This window comes from Trichosurus vulpecula, chromosome 3, assembly GCF_011100635.1.
Source record: "Trichosurus vulpecula isolate mTriVul1 chromosome 3, mTriVul1.pri, whole genome shotgun sequence".
Lineage (NCBI taxonomy): Eukaryota > Metazoa > Chordata > Mammalia > Diprotodontia > Phalangeridae > Trichosurus > Trichosurus vulpecula.
This window is the reverse complement of record NC_050575.1, coordinates 154,422,167-154,442,580: the sequence shown is the minus strand read 5'-3', so window position 1 is coordinate 154,442,580 and position 20,414 is coordinate 154,422,167. Positions and strand designations below refer to the sequence as shown.

The 20,414-nt window shown below is 37.4% G+C and overlaps 1 protein-coding gene across 1 annotated transcript in view; it reads left to right on the top strand.

The window, feature by feature from the left end:
* LOC118841851 (liver carboxylesterase 1-like) overlaps positions 1–18,661 on the top strand; it is a 60,298-nt gene extending 41,637 nt beyond the window's left edge. Inside the window, exons 10-14 of the mRNA XM_036749515.1 lie at positions 6,754–6,834; positions 7,623–7,770; positions 8,434–8,565; positions 12,019–12,091; positions 18,484–18,661. Coding sequence (XP_036605410.1) covers positions 6,754–6,834; positions 7,623–7,770; positions 8,434–8,565; positions 12,019–12,091; positions 18,484–18,661 — 612 coding nt within the window. The remainder of the gene's footprint in view (positions 1–6,753; positions 6,835–7,622; positions 7,771–8,433; positions 8,566–12,018; positions 12,092–18,483) is intronic.
* The last annotated feature ends 1,753 nt before the right edge of the window (positions 18,662–20,414 follow it).

Sequence of the window (20,414 nt, the reverse complement as noted above, 5' to 3'; positions counted from 1 at the left end):
GAAACTGCCGCAGCTCACTGCTAGGGCTAGGGCCCCCTCCGCCCGGCTTCTGGTCTGGATGGTCCACGCCATTCAGGCTGGGCTCTGCTCCACTCCATTCACAGCTCCCAGCTCCCAGCTCCCAGCTCCGTGTGGGATAGACCTCACCCAGAGACCATCCAGGCTGTCCTGGGCTGGAGCCCTGCTTCCCTCTGCTGTTTTGTGGGTTCTGCTGTTCTAGAATTGGTTCAGAGCCATTTTTAATAGGTTTTTGGAGGGACTCAGTACAGAGCTCACACTAGTTCCTGCTTACAAGCCACCATATTGGCTCTGCCCTCCCTAGGCTTTTTTTTTAATTTAAATTTATTTATTTAACATATTTGGTTTTCAGCATTGATTTTCACAACAGTTTGAATTACAAATTTTCTCCCCATTTCTACCCTCCCCCCCACTCCAAGATGGCATATATTCTGGTTGCCCTATTCCCCAGTCAGCCCTCCTCTCTATCAACCCCCTCCCCTCTCATCCCCTTTTCCCTTCCTTTCTTGTAGGGCAAGATAAAGTTCTACATCCCATTGCCTGTGTATCTTATTTTTTAGTTGCATGCAAAAATGTTTTTTTTTGTTGTTTTTGAACATCTGTTTTTAAAACTCTGAGTTCCAAATTCTCTTCCCTCTTCCCTTCCCACCCACCCTCCCTAAGAAGTGAAGCAATTCAAGCTAGGCCACACGTGTATCATTATGTATAACCCTTTCACAATACCCATGTTGTGAAAGACTAACTACATTTTGCTCCTTCCCAACCCCTCCTGCTTTATTGAATTTTCTCCCTTGACGCACTCCCATTTCCAAAGTGTGTTTTTTATTACCTCCACCCCCATCTGCCCTCCCCTCCATCATCCCCCCCCTTTTATTTTTTTTTATCTTCCTCCCTCTTCTTTCCTGTGGGGTAAGATACCCAACTGAGTATGTATGGTATTCCCTCCTCAGGCCAAATCTGATGAGAGCAAGGTTCACTCATTCCCCCCTCACCTGCCCTCTCCCCTCCTCCCACAGAACTTCTTCCTCTTGCCACCTTTATGTGAGATAATCCACCCATTCTATCTCTCCCTATCTCCCTTTCTCAGTATGTTCCTCTCTCATCCCTTAATTTGATTTTATTTCTTTTAGATATCTTCCCTTCATCTTGAACTCACCCTGTGTCTGCTCTCTCTCTTTTAAATATATATATATATACACACATACATACATATACACATAGATATATACATACATACACATTCACTTCTATATATACATAGACACATACACACATATACATATATATACGCATATTCCCTTCATCTACCCTAATATTGAGGTCTCATGAATCATACACATCATCTTTCCATGTAGGAATGTAAACAAAACAGTTCAACTTTAGTAAGTCCTTTGCAATTTTGGTTTCTTGATTGCCTTTTCATGCTTCTCTTGATTCTTGCATTTGAAAGTCAAATTTTCTATTCAGTTCTGTTCTTTTCATTGAGAAAGCTTGAAAGTCCTCTATTTTATTGAAAATCCATATTTTGCCATGGAGCATAATACTCAGTTTTGCTGGATAGTTGATTCTAGGTTTTAATCCTAGCTCCATTGACCTCCAGAATATCGTATTCCAAGCCCTTCCATCTCTTAATGTAGAAGCTGCCAGATCTTGGATTATTCTGATTGGGTTTCCACAATACTCAAATTGTTTCTTTCTGGCTGCTTGCAGTATTTTCTCCTTGATCTCGGAGCTCTGGAATTTGGCGACAATATGCCTAGGAGATTTCTTTTTGGGATCTATTTGAGGAGGCGATCGATGGATTCTTTCAATTTCTATTTTGCCCTGTGGCTCTAGAATATCAGGGCAGTTCTTCTTGATAATTTCTTGAAAGATGATATCGAGACTCTTTTTTTGATCATGGCTTTCAGGTAGTCCAATAATTTTTAAATTATGTCTCCTGGATTTATTTTCCAGGTCAGTGGTTTTTCCAAGGAGATATTTCACATTGTCTTCCATTTTTTCATTCCTTTGGTTCTGTTTTATAATATCCTGATTTCTCATAAAGTCACTAGCTTCCACTTGCTCCAATCTAATTTTTAAAGTAGTATTTTCTTCAGTGGTCTTTTGGACCTCCTTTTCCATTTGGCTAATTCTGCCTTTCAAGGCATTCTTCTCCTCATTGGCTTTTTGGAGCTCTTTTGCCTTTTGAGTTAATCTATTTTTTAAGGTGTTGTTTTCTTCAGTGTATTTTTCAGTATTTTTTTGGGTCTCCTTTAGCAAGTCATTGACTTGTTTTTCATGGTTTTCTTGCATCCTTCTCATTTCTCTTCCCAATTTTTCCTCTACTTCTCTAACTTGCTTTTCCAAATCCTTTTTGAGCTCTTCCATGGCCTGGGACCAGTTCATGTTTTTCTTGGAGGCTTTTGTTGTAGGCTCTATGACTTTGTTGTCTTCTTTAGGCTGTATGTTTTGGTCTTCTTTGTCACCAAAGAAAGAATCGAAAGTCTGAGACTGAATCTGGGTGTGCTTCCGCTGCCTGGCCATATACCCAACCAGCTAACTTGACCCTTGAGTTTTTCAGTGGGGTATGACTGCTTGTAGACTAACGATTTCTATGTTCTATGTTTGACGGGGAGGTACCAGCCCTCCTCCCTCCTCAGGAACCCCCAGCCCGAACTGGGCTTAGATCTTCAGCAGGCTCTTCACTCCTTCTCTGATGTGCCACTTAATTCCTCCCACCAGGTGGGCATGGGGCCAGAAGCAGCAGCAACTGTAGCTGCCCACCTCCGCTGCCCCCAGAGCTGGAAGCCGAACCGCGAACTCCTTCCACTCCCGCAGCTTTTCCCACTAACCTTCTCCACAGTCTTTGGTGTTTGTGAGTTGAGGGGGTCTGGTAACTGCCGCAGCTCACATATTCAGGGCGCTGGGGGCCCCATCTGCCCGACTCCAAGTTTGTTTGTTTCATGCTGCTCAGGCTGGGCTCTGCTCCACTCCATTCCCAGCTCCCAGCTCCCAGCTCCCAGCTCCGTGTGGGATAGACCTCACCCAGAGACTATCCAGGCTGTCCTGGGCTGGAGCCCTGTTTCCCTCTTCTGTTCTGTGGGTTCTGCCATTCTAGAATTGGTTCAGAGCCATTTTTTATAGGTTTTTGGAGGGACTCGGTACGGAGCTCATTCTAGTCCCTGCTTACCCGCCGCCATCTTGGCTCCGCCCCTGGAATCCCCCTAGGCTTTTTTTTAAGGTGTTGTTTTCTTCAGTTTTTTTTCTGTTTCCTTTACCAAGTTGTTGGCTCATTAATCATGATTTTCTTGCATCCCTCTCATTCCTCTTCCCAATTTTTCCTCTACCTCACTTACTAAATTTTTTAAATCTTTTTTGAGCTCTTCCATGGCCTAAAACCAATTCATATTTTTCTTGGAGGCTTTGGATATAGTATCTTTGACTTTGTTGTCCTCTTCTTAATGTATGTTACCATTAGTAACCACGGGAACCTTCTATAGTTAGAGTTTTTTTGCCCATTGTTTATTAATTTTCCCAACCTATTACTTAATTTTTAACTCTTTTATAAAACAGGGCTCTGCTTCCAGGGTGGAAGGCAGGCTGTCCCAAGCTGCAGGGGCTTTCTGCAGCTATTTTCAGATATACTTCCAGAGACTTGTAAGTTTTTAGTTCTTCCCATAGTGCTATGAGCTAAGTAGAAGTTACTATTTTCCTGTGCTCTGGTCTGTGTGTGACCACAAGCACTCTTTTCTGTATTGGAACTGTGATGAAAGTCTCTCCTCCATTGTGGCTATAAGCTCTGCCATGATCCTCCTCACCCTGGGACTGCCAACCAGGACTGTGACTCAAATCCAAGAATGGGCAAAGCAACAAAGTCCTGCCTCAGTGCTAGCAAAAAGATCCCTCTAATCTCTTTCAGAACAATTGTTTGCACCCCTTTCTGTCCATGCACTGAGAGGTCCAGAAGTAGCCACTGCTGCTACTGATTCAGTCACTTCCAAGGCCTGCTCCCGGTTTGCTGTGGCTGGGGCTGTACTTGGACTACTTGTGCTGAACTGTGCTCCACTCTCACCCAGATCCAACAGACCTTTCTTGCTTACCTTCTAAGTTGTCTTTGGCATCTATGGGCTGAGAGGTCTGGAAACCACCATTGCTGGCAGTACTTCAGTCACATTGAGGTCTGCTACAGGTTTGCTGGGGCCTGATCTCTGCTGGCATAGCTTGAGCTAGAATGTGCTCCTCCCTCACCCTGGTGCAACAGATTTTTCCTGCCTACCTACCAAGTTGTCTTGGGCTGGAAATTTGTTTAACTCCATCTTCTTGTGGGTTCTGGAGCTCTAGAATTTGTTTAGAATCATTTTTAAAGGTATTTGGAGAAGTTTGGAGGAGAGCTCAGGCAAGTTCCTGACTTTCTCCAATAATCAGTATTTCTTTATATGACCAACAAAACCCAGTAGCAAGATATACAAGGAGAAATTTCATTCAAAATACCTGTAAACAATATAAAATGCTTGGGAGTCTACCAGACAAAAGTAACCCAGGAACTTTATGAACACAATTAAAAAGATTTTTCCAGCAAATAAAGACAGATGTAAGCCATTGAAAAATCATCATTTGTTCATGGGTAGGGCAAGCCAATATAATAAAAATGGCAATTCTGCTTAACTAATTTACTTATTAAGTGCTATACCAATTAAACTACTAAAAAGTATTTGATAGAGCTAGAAAAAACAACAAAAGTCATTTGAAAGAATAAAATGTCAAGAATATCAAGAGAATTGATGAAAAAATAAAATAAAAAGGAAAGTAGCCTAGCAATACCAGACCTCAAACTATATTAAACAGTAGTAATCATCAAAACCATCTAGTAGTGGCTAAGAAATAGAGTGGTCTATCAATGGACTAGATCAGGTACACAAGACACAGCAGTAAAGGACCATAGTAATAGTAATTTGTGTTTGATAAACACAAATACCCCAGCTTTGGGGATAAGAATTCACTGTTTGACAAAAACTGCCAGGGAAATTGAAAAACAATAGGGCACAAACTAGGTATAGACCAACATCTCACACCATTTACCAAGATAAGGTTAAAATGTGTACATGATTTAGACATAAAAATTTATACCATAAGCAAATTAGAAGAGCAAGGAATAGCCTACATGTCGGCGCTATCGAGAAAGGAAGAATGTATGACAAAACAAAAGGTAGAGAGTATTATGAAATGTGAAATAGATAATTTTCATTTTATTAAATTAAAAAGATTTTACAAAATCAATACAACCAAGATTTGAAAGAAAGCAGAAAACTGAGGAACAGTCTTCTTTTTTTTCTTCTTTTTTTATTTAGTATTTTAGCTTTCAACATTGATTTGCGCAAGATTTTGATTTGCAAATTTTCTCCCCATTTCTACCCTCTCCTCCATTCAAAGATGGCATATATTCTGATTGTCTCATTCCCCAGACAGCCCTCCCTTCAGTCACCCCACTCCGCCCCATCCCCTTTCCCCTTGCTTTCTTGTAGGACAGGATAGACTTCTATGCCCCATTCCCTATATATCTTGCTGAGAAACAATCTTCATAGCAAGTGTCTCTGATAAAGGCCTCATTTCTCAAATATTTAGAGAACTGACTCAAATTTATAAGAATACAAGCCATTCCCCAATTGATAAATGTTCAAAGGATATGAAAAGATTTTCAGATGAAGAAATCAAAGGTATCTATAGACATAAGAAAAAAACTCTCTAAATTGCTTTTGATTAGAGAAGCACAAATTAAAACAACTCTGAGGTACCTACCATACCTATCAGATTGGACAATATGACAAAAATGTAAAATGATAAATACTGGAGAGGATGTGGAGAAATTGTGACACTGATGCAATGTTGGTGAACATGTGAACTGATCCAACCATTCTGGAAAGCAATTTGAAACTACATCCAAAGGGCAACCAAACTGTATGTACCATTTGATCCAACAATACCACTACTAGTTCTGTATCCCAAAGAGATTATAAGAAAGGGAAAAGGACACACATGAGCAAAAAACTATTTATAGTAGCCCTTTTGTGGTGGCAAAATATTGGAAATTGAGGGGATGCCCATCAATTGGGTAATGGTTGAACAAGCTGTGGTAAATTAATGTAATGGATTATTTTTGTGCAATAAGAAATGATAAACAGGCAGATTTCAGAAAAACCTGGAAACACTCATGCAAACTGGTGTGAAGTGAAATGAGCAGAACCAGGAAAACTTTGTACATAGTATCAGCAACATCATATTATGACCAGCTATGCATGACTCAACTCTTCTCAACAACACATTGATCCAAGACAAGTACAAAGGACTCAGGAAGGAAAATGCAATCAATCCACATCCATGTTAATACAAAACAAAACAAAACAAAAGAAAAACTGAAAGACTCTAAATGCAGATTGAAGCATATTTTTTTCATTTACTTTGTTCTTTTTCATGGTTTTGAAGTTCCTTTTAATCTGTTTCTTTTTTCACAGTTTCTAATATAGAAATATATTTTACACAATACCATATGTATGACCTATGTCAAATTGCCTACCAACTTAGAAAGAGGACAGGGGAAGGAGGGAGGGAGAAAAATTTGGAACTCAAAATCTTGTAAAAAGTGAATGCTAAAAATTGTCTTGACATGAAGTTTGGGGAAAAAAATTTAAATACTATTAAAATTTTACTTTTATTTTATTAAATAAATACTTGCTTTTCTGTTTATTTATTTTGCAGCTCTTGGGATATCCTCTATCAGGAGACAGGCTGGACCAAGAGAAAGCAACAGCTCTATTGTGGAGTTCCTACCCACTTCTTGTAAGGGATTAAGAATCATAGAATTTCAGGACTGAGAAAAAATTTACAATATAAATTGGCAGATGGATGGGTGAGGGGGGAATTTTAGATTGCAGAATGTTAAAACTAAAGGGACCTAGAAACAAAGTAGATCAATACCTTCATTGTAAAAATGGGGTACCTGAGCCCCAGAGAAGTAAAATGATTTCCCTCTGGATGATTGTTCAATGGAAGAACCAAATTATGAACCAAGGTTATCCACTGAACTCTAATGGTTCCATAGTTAGCTCAGTGGCACATCAGATAGAGATCAGGGCCTGGCATCTGCAAAACACTAATTGAGATGAGACACTTAATAGCTGTGTGACCCTGGTCAAGTCACTTGAGTGTTTGCCTCATTTTCCTCTTTTGTGAAATGAGCTGGAGAAGGATTTGGCAAACCTCTCCAGTATCTTTGCCAAGAACATCCCAAATGAGGTCATGAAGAATAGGATGTAACTGAACAACTGAACAATAGCATAATTCCATAAATATGTGATTTTAAATGAAATGATATTTTTAGTGGGCAATTAGCCTTAATAAGTAATGTTATAAATGGGTTATTGGCTAAACAATTTACAGCAAGTTTTAAAAATTTTATGGGGAGGCTTGGCTACAATGGATTGACAATGTTATTGAGAAACAATGTTGCTTGGGCCAATCTTTTGTAGGGTATAAAGTCAATGAATAGATGAAATAATGTATGGATGGATGACAAAATGGAAGCTTTGAATGAACTACTACATGCTTTTCATTTATGACCCATTCAGAAAATCCCCAAAGAACTCACTGCTGTGATAACTGAAGAGTATCTTGGAGTGACAGAAGATCCTGTCAAAAAGAAAGGCCTATTTCTGGACATGATGGGAGACTTGATGTTTGGGATTCCATCTATAATAGTGGCTCAACTTCATAGAGGTGAGTTCACAAGGATACCAAATAGGAGGGTAGTGATACAGTCAGAATTAGTCCTTCCACTTTGTAGCCAAGGATGCTAACTCATTCTACCCAGAGGCAAAGTAGATAACTGTATATAAAAATAAGATAGTGATAGGTTACCTAAGTTCAAATCCTGGCTTTAATATTTTCTAAATCTGAACAGGAAGGATATAAAGGTTTAGGTAGAGGAGAAAGCAACAGTTTATGAGCAGGTGACACTGGTCAGCTGGGGACAGCACCATAATGACACTTGATAACCTGGAGATCTCGAATGGCCTGCCTTTATTAAGCAAAAATTGATGACATATTGAGGATACCCATAGGAGATTATGCAAGATGACCTTGAATATCCTACCCATACCTAAGATTCTGTAACCAAGGAAGGAGAGCATAAGTACCTTACTAAATTACCTTAGATATGAATAACAACTTTAGAGAAAATAAATAACGTGCAATATCATTCTGCATGCCTCTGTTGGTAAATCTAGGTATTGTGCCCAAGACCTATCATCTCTCATTATTTAAAATAGCTGAATGTCCTAGAGCAGAAGCTTTTGTTACTTTTTAAATGGTTTCCAAGGAGCTCCATCAATGGTAAGAGACGTAAATTTCTAAATTTTCCACCATTTTCTTTACTTCCAGCATCAGGGGCACCTACCTACATGTACCATTTTCAGCATCGACCAAGCTTTTGGGGAAACTTGAAACCAGTGACAATAAAGGCAGACCATGGGGATGAATTTTTCTTTGTCTTTGGGACTCCATTGCTAATGGGTAATGAATCTTTGCTTGCTACAAAAGCTTCATAAACATTGTCACCTACCACTCATTTCTGGAAATTAATCATTAACCTTTGCATAGCCCTTTTAACTTAACAAACTGTCTCCCTCCTTGTTATCTCTTTCGATAACCATAGCAGCCCTGTTGGGTAGAAAGAACTTTATTTTACTATACCCAATTTAGAGATGAAGAAACAGGCGAAGTGATTCCGTTAAGATTGGTGACACAAATAGAACTAGAACTATCATCATTTGATTTCCAGTCCCATAAATATAACAACAAGGTGTCAAAACTGAGTAAGGACCCCTTATTTACAGTAGGAAGTGATGCTAGGCTGCATTTACAGTGGTCTAGTATTTGGGAAGGTCACAAGTTCTGCCTAAGTACTGGTCAGACTACATCTGGAGTATCCTGTGATAGTGATTGAAGGAAAAGTACATAGACTGGGGAGCCACTTGAGACCATGCTGAAAGAGAATAGTTGAAAAAAGTTGAGGAAAGTTATTATGAAGAGAAGACTGCATGGCCATGATACCAGCTATCTTCAACTATAGAAAAGATTACTACTTGGAAGTAGACTTGGTTTTGTTGGGTGAAATTAAGAATCATGGATAAAAGTTACATAGATGTAGATTTTGATTTGATGTAAGAAATATTTTGACTGTTCGAAAATATCCTTATTCTATCTATTAAGGTAATGAGTTCCCCACTACTTGGCTATTCAAGTCAAAGCTATATGGCCACTTGTTAGGAGAGTTGGAAAGGCTATTCTTGTTCAAGGTGGATTGGGCTAGATGCTAGCTGAGGCCCCTTCCAGTTCAGACAGTCTAGGATTTCAAGTTCATTTCTTTAAAAAAATATGTTTTTAGTCATGTCTTTTTATAAATATCACAGCAGTTTTCCCCAGTATTCCTGCATCTTCCCCTCCCTGAGACCTGTCTATGTAACAAATAATATTTTGAAAAATAAAAAAGGGGAATAATCAGCACAATATATTGAAAAAGTCCCAAAACATGCTCAATGTGCAGAACCTGTGGGCCTCCCTCCTCTGCAAAGGAGAGGATTATGAGTGTCCTCTCATAGTTCTTTTGAATTTTCCTTGGATTTTTCCATATTCATTTTTTTGGAGTGATTGTTCTTTCTATTTACCTTGTTATAACCATTTTGTATATTGGGATTTCCAGGGCACTGTTAACTTTATGTAGATCTTAACTCATGAGGGTCTTTTCATGCTTCTATGTATTCATCACATTTGTCAATTCTTACAACAGAGTAGGATCCCATTACGTTCATGTACCACAATTTTTTTTAGCCATTTCCTAATCAATGTCCATTTACTTTATTTCAATTTCTTTGGTATCACTCAAAGATACTGCTATGAATGTTTTCGTACATATGTGGACTTTGTTCTTGTTGATGGCTTCCTTGGGGTGTATTCTCTATAGTGCAGTAGCTAGGTCAAAGGGCATGGACACATTAGTAGTTTTATTTCCATAATGCCAAATTGCATTCTTTATTTATAACAATTCACAGCTCCACCAACAATGTATAGTGTGCCTATCATCCTCCAACATTAATTATTTCCATTCTTTGTTATCTTTGCCAATTTGCAGGGTATGAGGTGAAACCTCAGGATTCCTTTTATTTATGTCTCTCTTAATATTAGTGATTTGGGGCATTCATTCATGTAGCTGTAAAAACTTTGCAATTCTTCATTTGAGAAATGTTTGTCCATATTCTTTGATCACTTATCTACTGGGGAATGCATACATATATATGTATGTATATATACATATATATATATATGTGTATATATATGTATATATACACACATAAATACATATATAACATATACATACATATACACATATGTATATGCATGTATATATAATTTGTTAGTAATTTATATATCTTTAATACCAAATGCTTACCAGAGAAATTGAATAAAAATATTTTTCTCCTTTCAACCATTTCCATTGTTTTTTCAAGGCACATTAATTCTGTTAGTGCAGAAGCATTTCAGTTTCATATAATCAGAATAATCAATTTTATCTTTTGTAATTGCCTCTATCCACTGTTTGGTTAAAGATACATCGCATATCTATAGGTATGAAAGGTATATGATTTGCTTATCTTCTAATTTTTGTTATGTTATCTTTTTAATATTTAAATTGTGTATCCATTTAGAATGCATTGTGAAGTATAGCATAATCTGAGAGCATATCTATAGGCAGAATATTATTCCACACAACTCTGCTCTAAGTCCTTGATTTCCTTGGATGACTGCCCGGCTTTAAAATATGTTGGCAATGAGGTTCATCTCTGTTGTTTCAGTCATGTTCAACTTTTCATCAGACATTTTCCAAATGGGGAAACCCATTTGAAGTTTTCTTGGCAAAGATACTAGAGTGTTTTGCCATTTCCTTCTCCAGCTTATTTTATAGATGAGGAACTGATTAGAGATGAGGAACAGGATTAAACAACTTGCTGATGGTCACATCACCAGTAAGTATCTGAGGCCAGATTTGAATTTAAGAAGATGAGTCTTCCTAACCAGAGTCTCAGTGCCCTATCCACTGGATCATGCCCTTGGTAAAAATGTTAGGAGAGCTCATGATGCCATACTTTGAAAAAGACTTTGTGTATCAGAATCAGAGAATCCATGTGTGTTCTGGAGGTTTACACTACAGCCCCATAATTTTACCTGTTCCCATCAGGCTTCGCCATTTTTTTTTCCATTTTTCCATTCAAGTATTGTACATGCTAGCTGGCTTCATGGGGCTTCTTGAAGATTTAGAAAGAAAATTTGAGCCCATTTTCCCTTTTTCTTTTCTTTTCTTTTCCATTTCTAGTAGCAGCAATGTATTAGAGATGTTCAAGTAGAATGTTAGTACTAAGGAAACTCCGGTTTTAGATGCAAAGTTGGATTTTGGCATAGCGAAAACAATGGGTTTGAGGTTTGAGAACCTATAGACAAATCCCAGCTTTGCTACTTATATTTGTATGATCTTGTACAACTCTGTCCCTCAGCTTCCCAATCTGTAAAATAAAGAGGTTTGACTAGATGGGTCTTCCCACAAGCTGTAAAATCTTATGCTACTAAATAATATTTATCAGATATTGTCAGCATCCTTCCCAAAAACTCACTAGTATTTAAAATGCTGTCACTGGGGATTAAATTTCTTTAAGTTATTATCTCCTGATAATAAGTAAATTCCCCTGGGAGGTAGGATACATAGAAATCAAAACCATTTTTAAATTTCATGGAAAAAAATTAGAGCATTGCTTAGGGTGGGCACTGGGTAAAATAGAAAACTGGAAGTTTTTGAATAGGAAAGTTCCCTAAAGGAAGCACAGTCTGAAGGCAAAAATGGTAGGGAACCACGAAGAATAACAGGTATTGATCCTTAACATCTAGTTGCATTCCTTCTTCTGCTCTAATTTTCAGAGAGTTCCCCAGAAGAGGAGAAGCAGCTTAGCAGGACAATGATGAAATATTGGGCCAACTTTGCTCGGAATGGGTAAGACTAGTAACAGAGAAGATGGAAACTTTTTTCCCCAAAATGTTTCCACTATCTTTTATTTCTCCTATCACCTACATTTCTATTATGTATCCCTCCATCCTCCCTCTCCTAGAGATTCTCTTATCTTAATGAAAGATTTTTAAAAAGTGCGTGCATGTTTATATTTGTGTGTTTGCATGTATACTGGGGGAGAAAGTTCATCATAACTGATTTACTCACCAAATAAGTCTGACATATGTGAATTTTTACATATACCATCTCATAATTCAGAAAGAGGTAGCTTTTCATATTTCTTCTTTGGGGCCAAGCTTGTTCATTAAAATTTTGAGATGTTCTTATTGTAGTCATTGTACATGTGATTTTCCTGGTTGTGTTAACTTTATATTAATTCACATTAGTCTTCCTATGCTTCTCTGTAATCATATTTCTTCTCTTCTAATGCAGTGATATCCCATCATATACTACAACACATGTAACCAATCCCCAATATGAGCATCTACTTTATTCCTATTTCTTTACTGCTACAAAAAGTTCACTCTAAACATTTTGACATATAAGGGCCCTCTTATAATTTGTCATTGACATTCTTGGAGTATATTCTTGGCAATGAGCTGTCTGTGTCAAAGGGTATGGACAATTTATTCTGCTTTCCTAACTACAAATTAATTTCCGTAATGGTAAAACCAATTCATGGTTCTGCCAAGAGGGCATTACTGGTGTGCCCGTCTTTTCATAATCCCTTTAATGTTTATTCTTTTGTCCTTTGTCACCTTTGTAGATACATTAGGTATGAGGTAAAACCTCATTTTTAAAAAATATTTGTTTCTCCTTTAAGAGCAATTTGGAGCACTATTTTCTGATGTTAATAGTTTCTTTTGAGAACCATATTATTTGAAGATTACTCTATTGGAGAATAACAAAAATTTTATATATTTACATTATTTTCTAATATAACTTGGCTATTGAGAAGTGGAGCCAAGATGGCAGAGTAAAGCCAGGGACTTGCCTGAGTTCTCTCCCAACCTCCTCCAAATACCTTTACATAAAGACTCTAAGCAAATTCTAGAGCAGCAGAACCCACAAGAAGATGGAGTGAAAACATTTTCAAGCCAAAGACAACTTGGAAGTTCCACAGGACAGGTCTGTTGTACCAGAGTGAGAGAGGAGCACAGTCCAGCTCAGGCCATGCCAGTGGAGACAGGGCCCCAGAAAACCAGGAGCAGGCCTCAGAGTGACTAAATCAGTGGTGGTGGTTTCCAGACCTCACCCCACAGATGCCAAAGACAACTTAGAAGGTCAAAAGGAAAAGTCTGTTGCACCTGGGTGACAGTGGAGCACAGTCCAACACATGCCACACCAACAGAGCCCTGGCCCCAGCAAAACAAGTGGAGGCCTTGGGAGCCACTGAATCAGCAGTTGCAGCAGCTGCTTCCAGAGCTCTAAGCCTACAGATAGTAAGGAGGTCAAACAACTGGTCACAAAGAGATTAGCACAGAGGCAGGACTCAGTTGCTTTGCCCATGCTTAGATCTGAGTTGTAGTCTTGGGTGACAATCCCAGGGTGAGGAAGAGCACTAGCACACCAGAGCTTGCAGCCACTTTGTCATAGTTCCAAGGTAGAAAAGAGAGCTTGCAATTGTTCAAAGACCAGAGCAGTTTGCCTTAGATCATACCACCTTGGAAGAACTGAGAACTTACAGGTCCCTAGAAGTATCTCTGAAACAAGCTACACAGAATCACAGAAGCTTGTGACAATGTACTCTCCACCCTGGAAGAAGAGCCCTACTTTAACAAGAGTTAAAATTCAAGTAATAGGCTGGGAAAATGAGAAACAACAGAAAAAAATTCTGACCATAGAAAGTTATTATGGAGATGAAGAAGATGAAAACATTCACTCAGAAGATGATAACAAAGTCAAAGATACTACATCCAAATCCTCTGAGAAAAATATGAATTTGTTTCAAGCCATGGAAGAGCTCAAAAAAGATTTTAAAGCTCAAGTAACAGAGGTAGAAGAGAAATGAGAAGAATGCAATAAAATCACAAAAATGGAGTCAACAGCTTGGTAAAGGACACAGAAAAAATAATACTGAAGAAAATAACACCTTAAAAACAGAGTAGAACAAATTGAAAAACAAGTTCCAAAAAGCCTATGCCTTAAAGAGCAGAACTGGCTAAATGGAAAAGGAGGTCCAAAAGCTGACTGAAGAAAATAATCCCTTAAAAATTAGAATTGAGCAAATAGAAGTTAGTGACTCCTTGAGAAATTGAGAAACAATAAATCCAAATCAAAAGAATGAAAACAATAGAACAATGTGAAACACCTTATTGGAAAAACAACTGGCCTGAAAAATAGAGCCAGGAGAGATAATTTTAAAATGATTGGACCACCTGAAAGCCATAATCAAAAAACAAAAGAGCTTTGTAATCATCTTTCACAAAATTCTCAAGGATGACTGCCTTGATATTCTAGAACTAGAGAGTAAAATAGAAATAGAAATTGAAAGAATCTACCCATCACCTCCTGAAAGAGATTCCAAAGAGATGCTGAAATGAAAACTCCCAGGAATATTATAACCAAATCCCAGGATTCCCAGGTCAAGGAGAAAATATTGCAAGCAGCCAGAAAGAAACAGTTTATCATGGAGTCACAGTCAATAACATAAGATTTAGCAGCTTCTACATTAAAGGACTGGAGAGCTTGCAATATGATGTTCTGGAGGACAAAGAGCTAGGATTACAATGAAAAATCACCTACCCAGCAAAACTGAATACAATCCTTCAGATGAAAAAAAAAATGGATATCCAATGAAATAGAAGAATTTCAAGCATTCTTGAAGAAAAGACTAGAACTGAATAGAAAATTTGACTTTCAAATGCAATGCTCAAGAAAAGTGTAAAAAGGTAAACAGGGAAGGGAAATCATAAAGGACTTACTAAGGTTAAACTGACTGTATTCCTGAGAAGATAATACTTGCAACCCACAGGAACATTTTCATTATTAGGGCAGATAGAATGAGTATATATAGATAGAGGGCACAGGTGTGAATTGAATATGAAGGGATGATAGCTAATTTTTTTTCAATTAAGGGGATGATAGAGGAATGTATTGGAAGAAAGGGAAAGGGAGAAGGAGTAAATTATCTTACATAAAAGAAGCAAGATGAAGATTTTACAGAAGATGGGAGAAGTGAAGGGAAGTGAGTGAACCTTATTCTCAACAGAGTTGGCTCAAAGAGAGTGTAACATATGCATTCAATATATTCATTATAGAATATATACAGTATATTCATTATAGAAATCTATCTTACCCTACAGGAAAGTAGAAGAGGATGGGGATAAGAGAAGAGGAGGAGAGTAATAGAAGGGAGGGAAGATTTGGGAGGGGGTAGTCAGAAGCAAAACCCTTTTGAGAAAGGACAGAGTAAAAGGAGAGAGAGAATAGAATTAATGGGGAGGAGACAGAATGGAGGGAAATACAGTTAGCAATAGAAACTGTGAAAAAAAATTGAAGCAAGTTTCTCTGACAAAAGCCTAATTTCTCAAATATGTAGACAGCTGAGTCAAATTTATAAAACCAATAAGCATTCCCCGACTGATAAATGCTGAAAAGATAGGAGTTTTCAGATGAAGTAATCAAAGCTATCTATAGCCATATGAAAAAATACTCTAACCCATCATTGATTGTAGAAATGCAAATCAAAACAATTTTGAGGTACTACTTCATACATGTTAAATTGGCTAACAGAAAAGAAAAGGAAAAAGATGGTGGAAGGGATTTGGGAAAATTGAGACATTGATGCACTGTTGGTGAAGTTGTGAACTGATTAAACCATTCTGTAGAGCAATCTGGAACTAAACCCAAAGGGCTATAAAACCATGTATACCTTTTGACCTATCAATACCACTACTAGGTCTATATCCCAAAGGAGATTAAAAAAAAACAAAAAGGAAAAGGATATATATGGAAAAAATATTTATTTGGAGCTCTTTTCTGATGGCAAAGAAATGGAAACTGAGGGGATGGCCATCAGCTGGGGAATGGCTGAACAAATTGTGGTATATGATTGTGATGAAATACTATTGTGCTATAGGAAATGATGAGCAGAATTCTCTCAGAAAAACCTAAAGAGACTTACACAAACTGATGCAAAGTGAAATGTACTGTGTTTAAAGTAACAGCAATAATGTAATATGAAATAGAGGACTTAGCTATTCTCAGCAATACAATCATCCAAGACAATTCTGAAGGATTTATGATGAAAAATGCTATCCGTCCCTGGAGAAAGAACTGATGGTGTCTGGATACAGATTGAAACATATGTCTTTTACATTATTTTACTTCAGGGTTTTTCTTTTATTTTGGGCTATGTTTTTAGGGAAATGTTTTGTGTCAACTACACAATTATAACCTATATCCAATTGCTTTCCTTCTCAATGTAGTTGGTGGGGGTGTTGGATGGGGTGGGATGAAGGGAGAGAATTCAGAACTCTGTTTTAAAAACGAATGTTAAGAATTGTTTTTACATGTAACTAGGAAAAAACAAAATCCTAGAGAAAAAAGAAAAAAAAATAACTTGGCTGTCAGACCCATACCAAAGATAGTTTATGCAAAGTTCCCCTCTCCCAACAGATCATTTCCATTCTTATCTTATTAGCATTAATTTTGTTCATGCAAAACCTTTTCAATTTCATGCCATTTATATAACCTAGTCCATCTTTTGTGATTGCATTTATCTTTTAGCTAAGGATTTGTCCCCTAGCCATAATTATGAAAGGTAACATTTCTAGTTAACTAATCATTAGTGGTATTTTAAATATTTGGTTTATATATCCATTTTAAATTTGCTGAGGTGTACAGTATTGAAGTTGTTAATCTAGATGTAATTTCTACCAAGCTACTTTCCAGTTTAACCAATATTTTTTTGTTGTTGTTATTGAAAAAACACCTATGGGCCTCTTCCCAATTTGTGCTCACAGATTAGTTTTCAAGAGGGCACCTTCTATTCCGAGGTTCCAGGCTCTACCCTTTGAGGCTATAAATTTTAAAACTGTATAGTTCATAGGCTCCCCTTTTCCCAGTGTACTTCTAAATAATGATCAGCCAGTAGACAAAATTAGCTTTAAAACAAAAGCATTTAACAAGATCACATGATAAGAGTGGCTACAAAACATTCCCCCTTTGAACTTGGGGCATAATTTCCCAAAAATATTCATAACCTATGTAGGAAGAATGGATATCAATTTAGAATCCATTGGTAGTGAGGCACACATATGGGGAATACATAAGGATAAGGCTAGTCACACTACTCCAAGACCATGAGGTCCTGAAGTCCTTAGTCTCCTGTCAAATTGTTACCAAGTTCCAACTCCTCCACTTATTGTAAATCACCCCAATCCACTTCATTATACCCAAGACAGCATAATTTCTCATCTTGACTTCCAGAGTCTAAATTTCTCACTGAAGAATGGCTCTAAATATACAGAACTAATTCTATCTTGAGTCTCTAACAAGTGCTCTCTCTCTCTCTCTCTCTCTCTCTCTCTCTCTCTCTCTCTCTCATTACCAGAGGTTCTGCTAGTCCATGTTCCTTCTAGTCTTGAGAGAATGTTTCTGTGTCAATCTCCATCAAATAGGCCTAAAAATTTATTTTTTTGTTTTGTTTGTCTGAAAATTCCTTAAAGTTATTTTTATAACTACTAGATGGAGTCTCTCTTTCTAAGCAATTATTTCTCTTAGTCAGAGGTGGGAAAGGAGAAAGAAATTACTCCCTCTGCCTCCATTATCTCTTAAGGGTTAGGTTCTTTGTGGGACTGCAGAGCTAGCAACTCAGACTTTTAATGTACCTAAAAAGCCCTGCCAATTTTTTCTCAGCAAATAGGTGCCTCTTACATTTCAATTAGAGACAGGTATTCACTTTTCTGAAACAGATTTGAAAGTGTTAGAACCTTGTTCACACATTAACATTTTGTCAACTCTGCTTATATCTTTTATTTGCATTAACTGAGCAGAAGTGGAAGGAAACAATTGTCCCTCACATACCTTTTCCACCGTCAAATATGGAATTTGTCCCCAAGTAATTTATGAATTTATGTTCTTGGGTTTATCAAATACTCAGTTATTGTGTTCAGTTGTTTATAATTCTATTCCACTGATTTACTCTTCTGTTTTATAATCAGTACAGATGGTTGATGATTATTGCTTTATTGCATCATGTGAGAAATTGAAGTATAATTGAGAAGGTAGCAACAGTAATGCCACAATCCTAGGGAATTTGGCTTTGTATGACTGAAGAGTGAGTTCTTCACCTCCTACCTTTTTTTTAAAACTAGTACCATCATCATTTAAATGATTAATGTATTTTTAAATTTTTTTTGTTACTTTTCCAGAAACCCGAATGGTGAAGGTCTACTAAAGTGGCCTTTGTATGATCAGAATGAAGAGTATCTTCAAATTGACACCACCATGAAGACAGCCAAAAAGCTAAAGGAGAAGGAATTGACATATTGGACTAAGCTCTTGGCAAAGAAGCCAGTTGGAGCAAAAAGAGAGATCACAGAGTTATAATTTGAAAATCATTTCTCTTTCATAAGAAGCCTCTTCAAAATTTGATGAGAATTTCTTTCAGACTTGAGATGGATGTCTGGTTATTTGGTGGTGGGAGAACTTTTCAACATGAAGGTGGAGGGGACAAATGGAACCAGCCAAACCTCAACACATTAGGCAATTATTACGAGTTAAGAGTGCTTACACAAGGGGACATTATACAATTGCTTTCTTTTCAGAATGCTTGAAAGAAACAGTTTTCCTTGGGTGGAGTTTACCTAGGGTTGTATTAAACAAAATCCACTTTATTTGTGACTCTTGCTTCCTATGCTAGGATTATAGTCTTATCCATGGAAATAAATAAGTCCATATTTAAAATAAGATTTAGTCCGTATTCCAATTAGGAATTCTCTCTACTACTTTCTTTTCAAGGATAATGTGGAGGTTGAGATTGTCAAAGCTACAACAAAGAATCTTTATTATGCAAAGTAAAACAGTCAAAAGCTGCAAATAGTCCCATCTGCTTACAATCCAACTTACCTCCTTTGAGGTCATATGGATCACTCCTTGTTTATGATGCATTATCTTATTCTTTCTTTCCTGTATTATCTTTCTGTCCTAGCCACCCCCCCCCCAAACCCTCTACATATAAAGACAGAGCTCTCATACTGCAGACCCTCATCAGGTCTTACCATCACTATAGCACACTGATGCTTAGCTTTCTGTCTTTCTTCTTTCTTTTTTCTGCTTATTATTTTTCCTCCTATTCTTCCCATTCCTCTACTTCATTTTTCCTTTCTATAACTATTTTTCTTTCTATTTTATATTTTTTTCTATTTTTCTTTAATCAATAAACATTTATTAAATACTTACAATATATCAGGATGTATTTTTGATGTTATGCCTAGTAATAAAAGGTATTTCCATCCTCTGGAGCATATATGCACAAAGCTTCACTGGAAACCCACAATGACCCCAAGGATAAGGTTACAATTCCTTGGGCCTTTGGAGGTGATACACTACTGTCCAATGTGAAGGGATTTATGATTTTCACATTAATCTATATGATATGTGGAGTGAACATGCTAATAATTTAGATTCCTTCTTCTTCTGGCTTGGGAGTCAGAAGCTTACAATGCAGCTTGAAATGATCAATCAAACCCTTGACAACACTATCAAAATCAACAAATTCCTGTGTCTGAGTACATCTAAGTGAAGGAAATCAAAGAATCAAAGACTGTAGGACCTGTTCCCAGCACAAAACTTTGGTCCTGCACCCCACCAAGTAATGATCCCCGAAGACTCAAAACAATACTGTTCCCACAGGACTCCAGAACAACTGTATTGTGGACTCATCGGCTTGTCATGGGAAAACACTCAGGGCCTAGAAATGATTGTTTTGTAATCCACCTCCTCCCCTTCCCTACTTGCGATTTATGTATATAAACTGTACCTTTACTCCCATAAAGAGAGAATTCCTCATTCTGAAACTGATTAATTAAACTTCAACTTGATTACTGGCACTCCTATCTCTAGGCCAAGTTTGTGCATCTCTGAGTATTCGCAGGTTAGGGAGCAGTCCTGTGCAGACTACATTTAAAATTCTATTAGCACCACCGTTTGTTAACCCAACATTGGGAAAACATTTTGGTGATTAATAAAATAAGTGATCAATGACTAGCGATGCTCTTTGGTTGCAGCAACATGGATAATATGTGACTCCATCAGGGAAGAAATAATTTCATCTACCCTAATATAATGGTGTCCAAGGGGC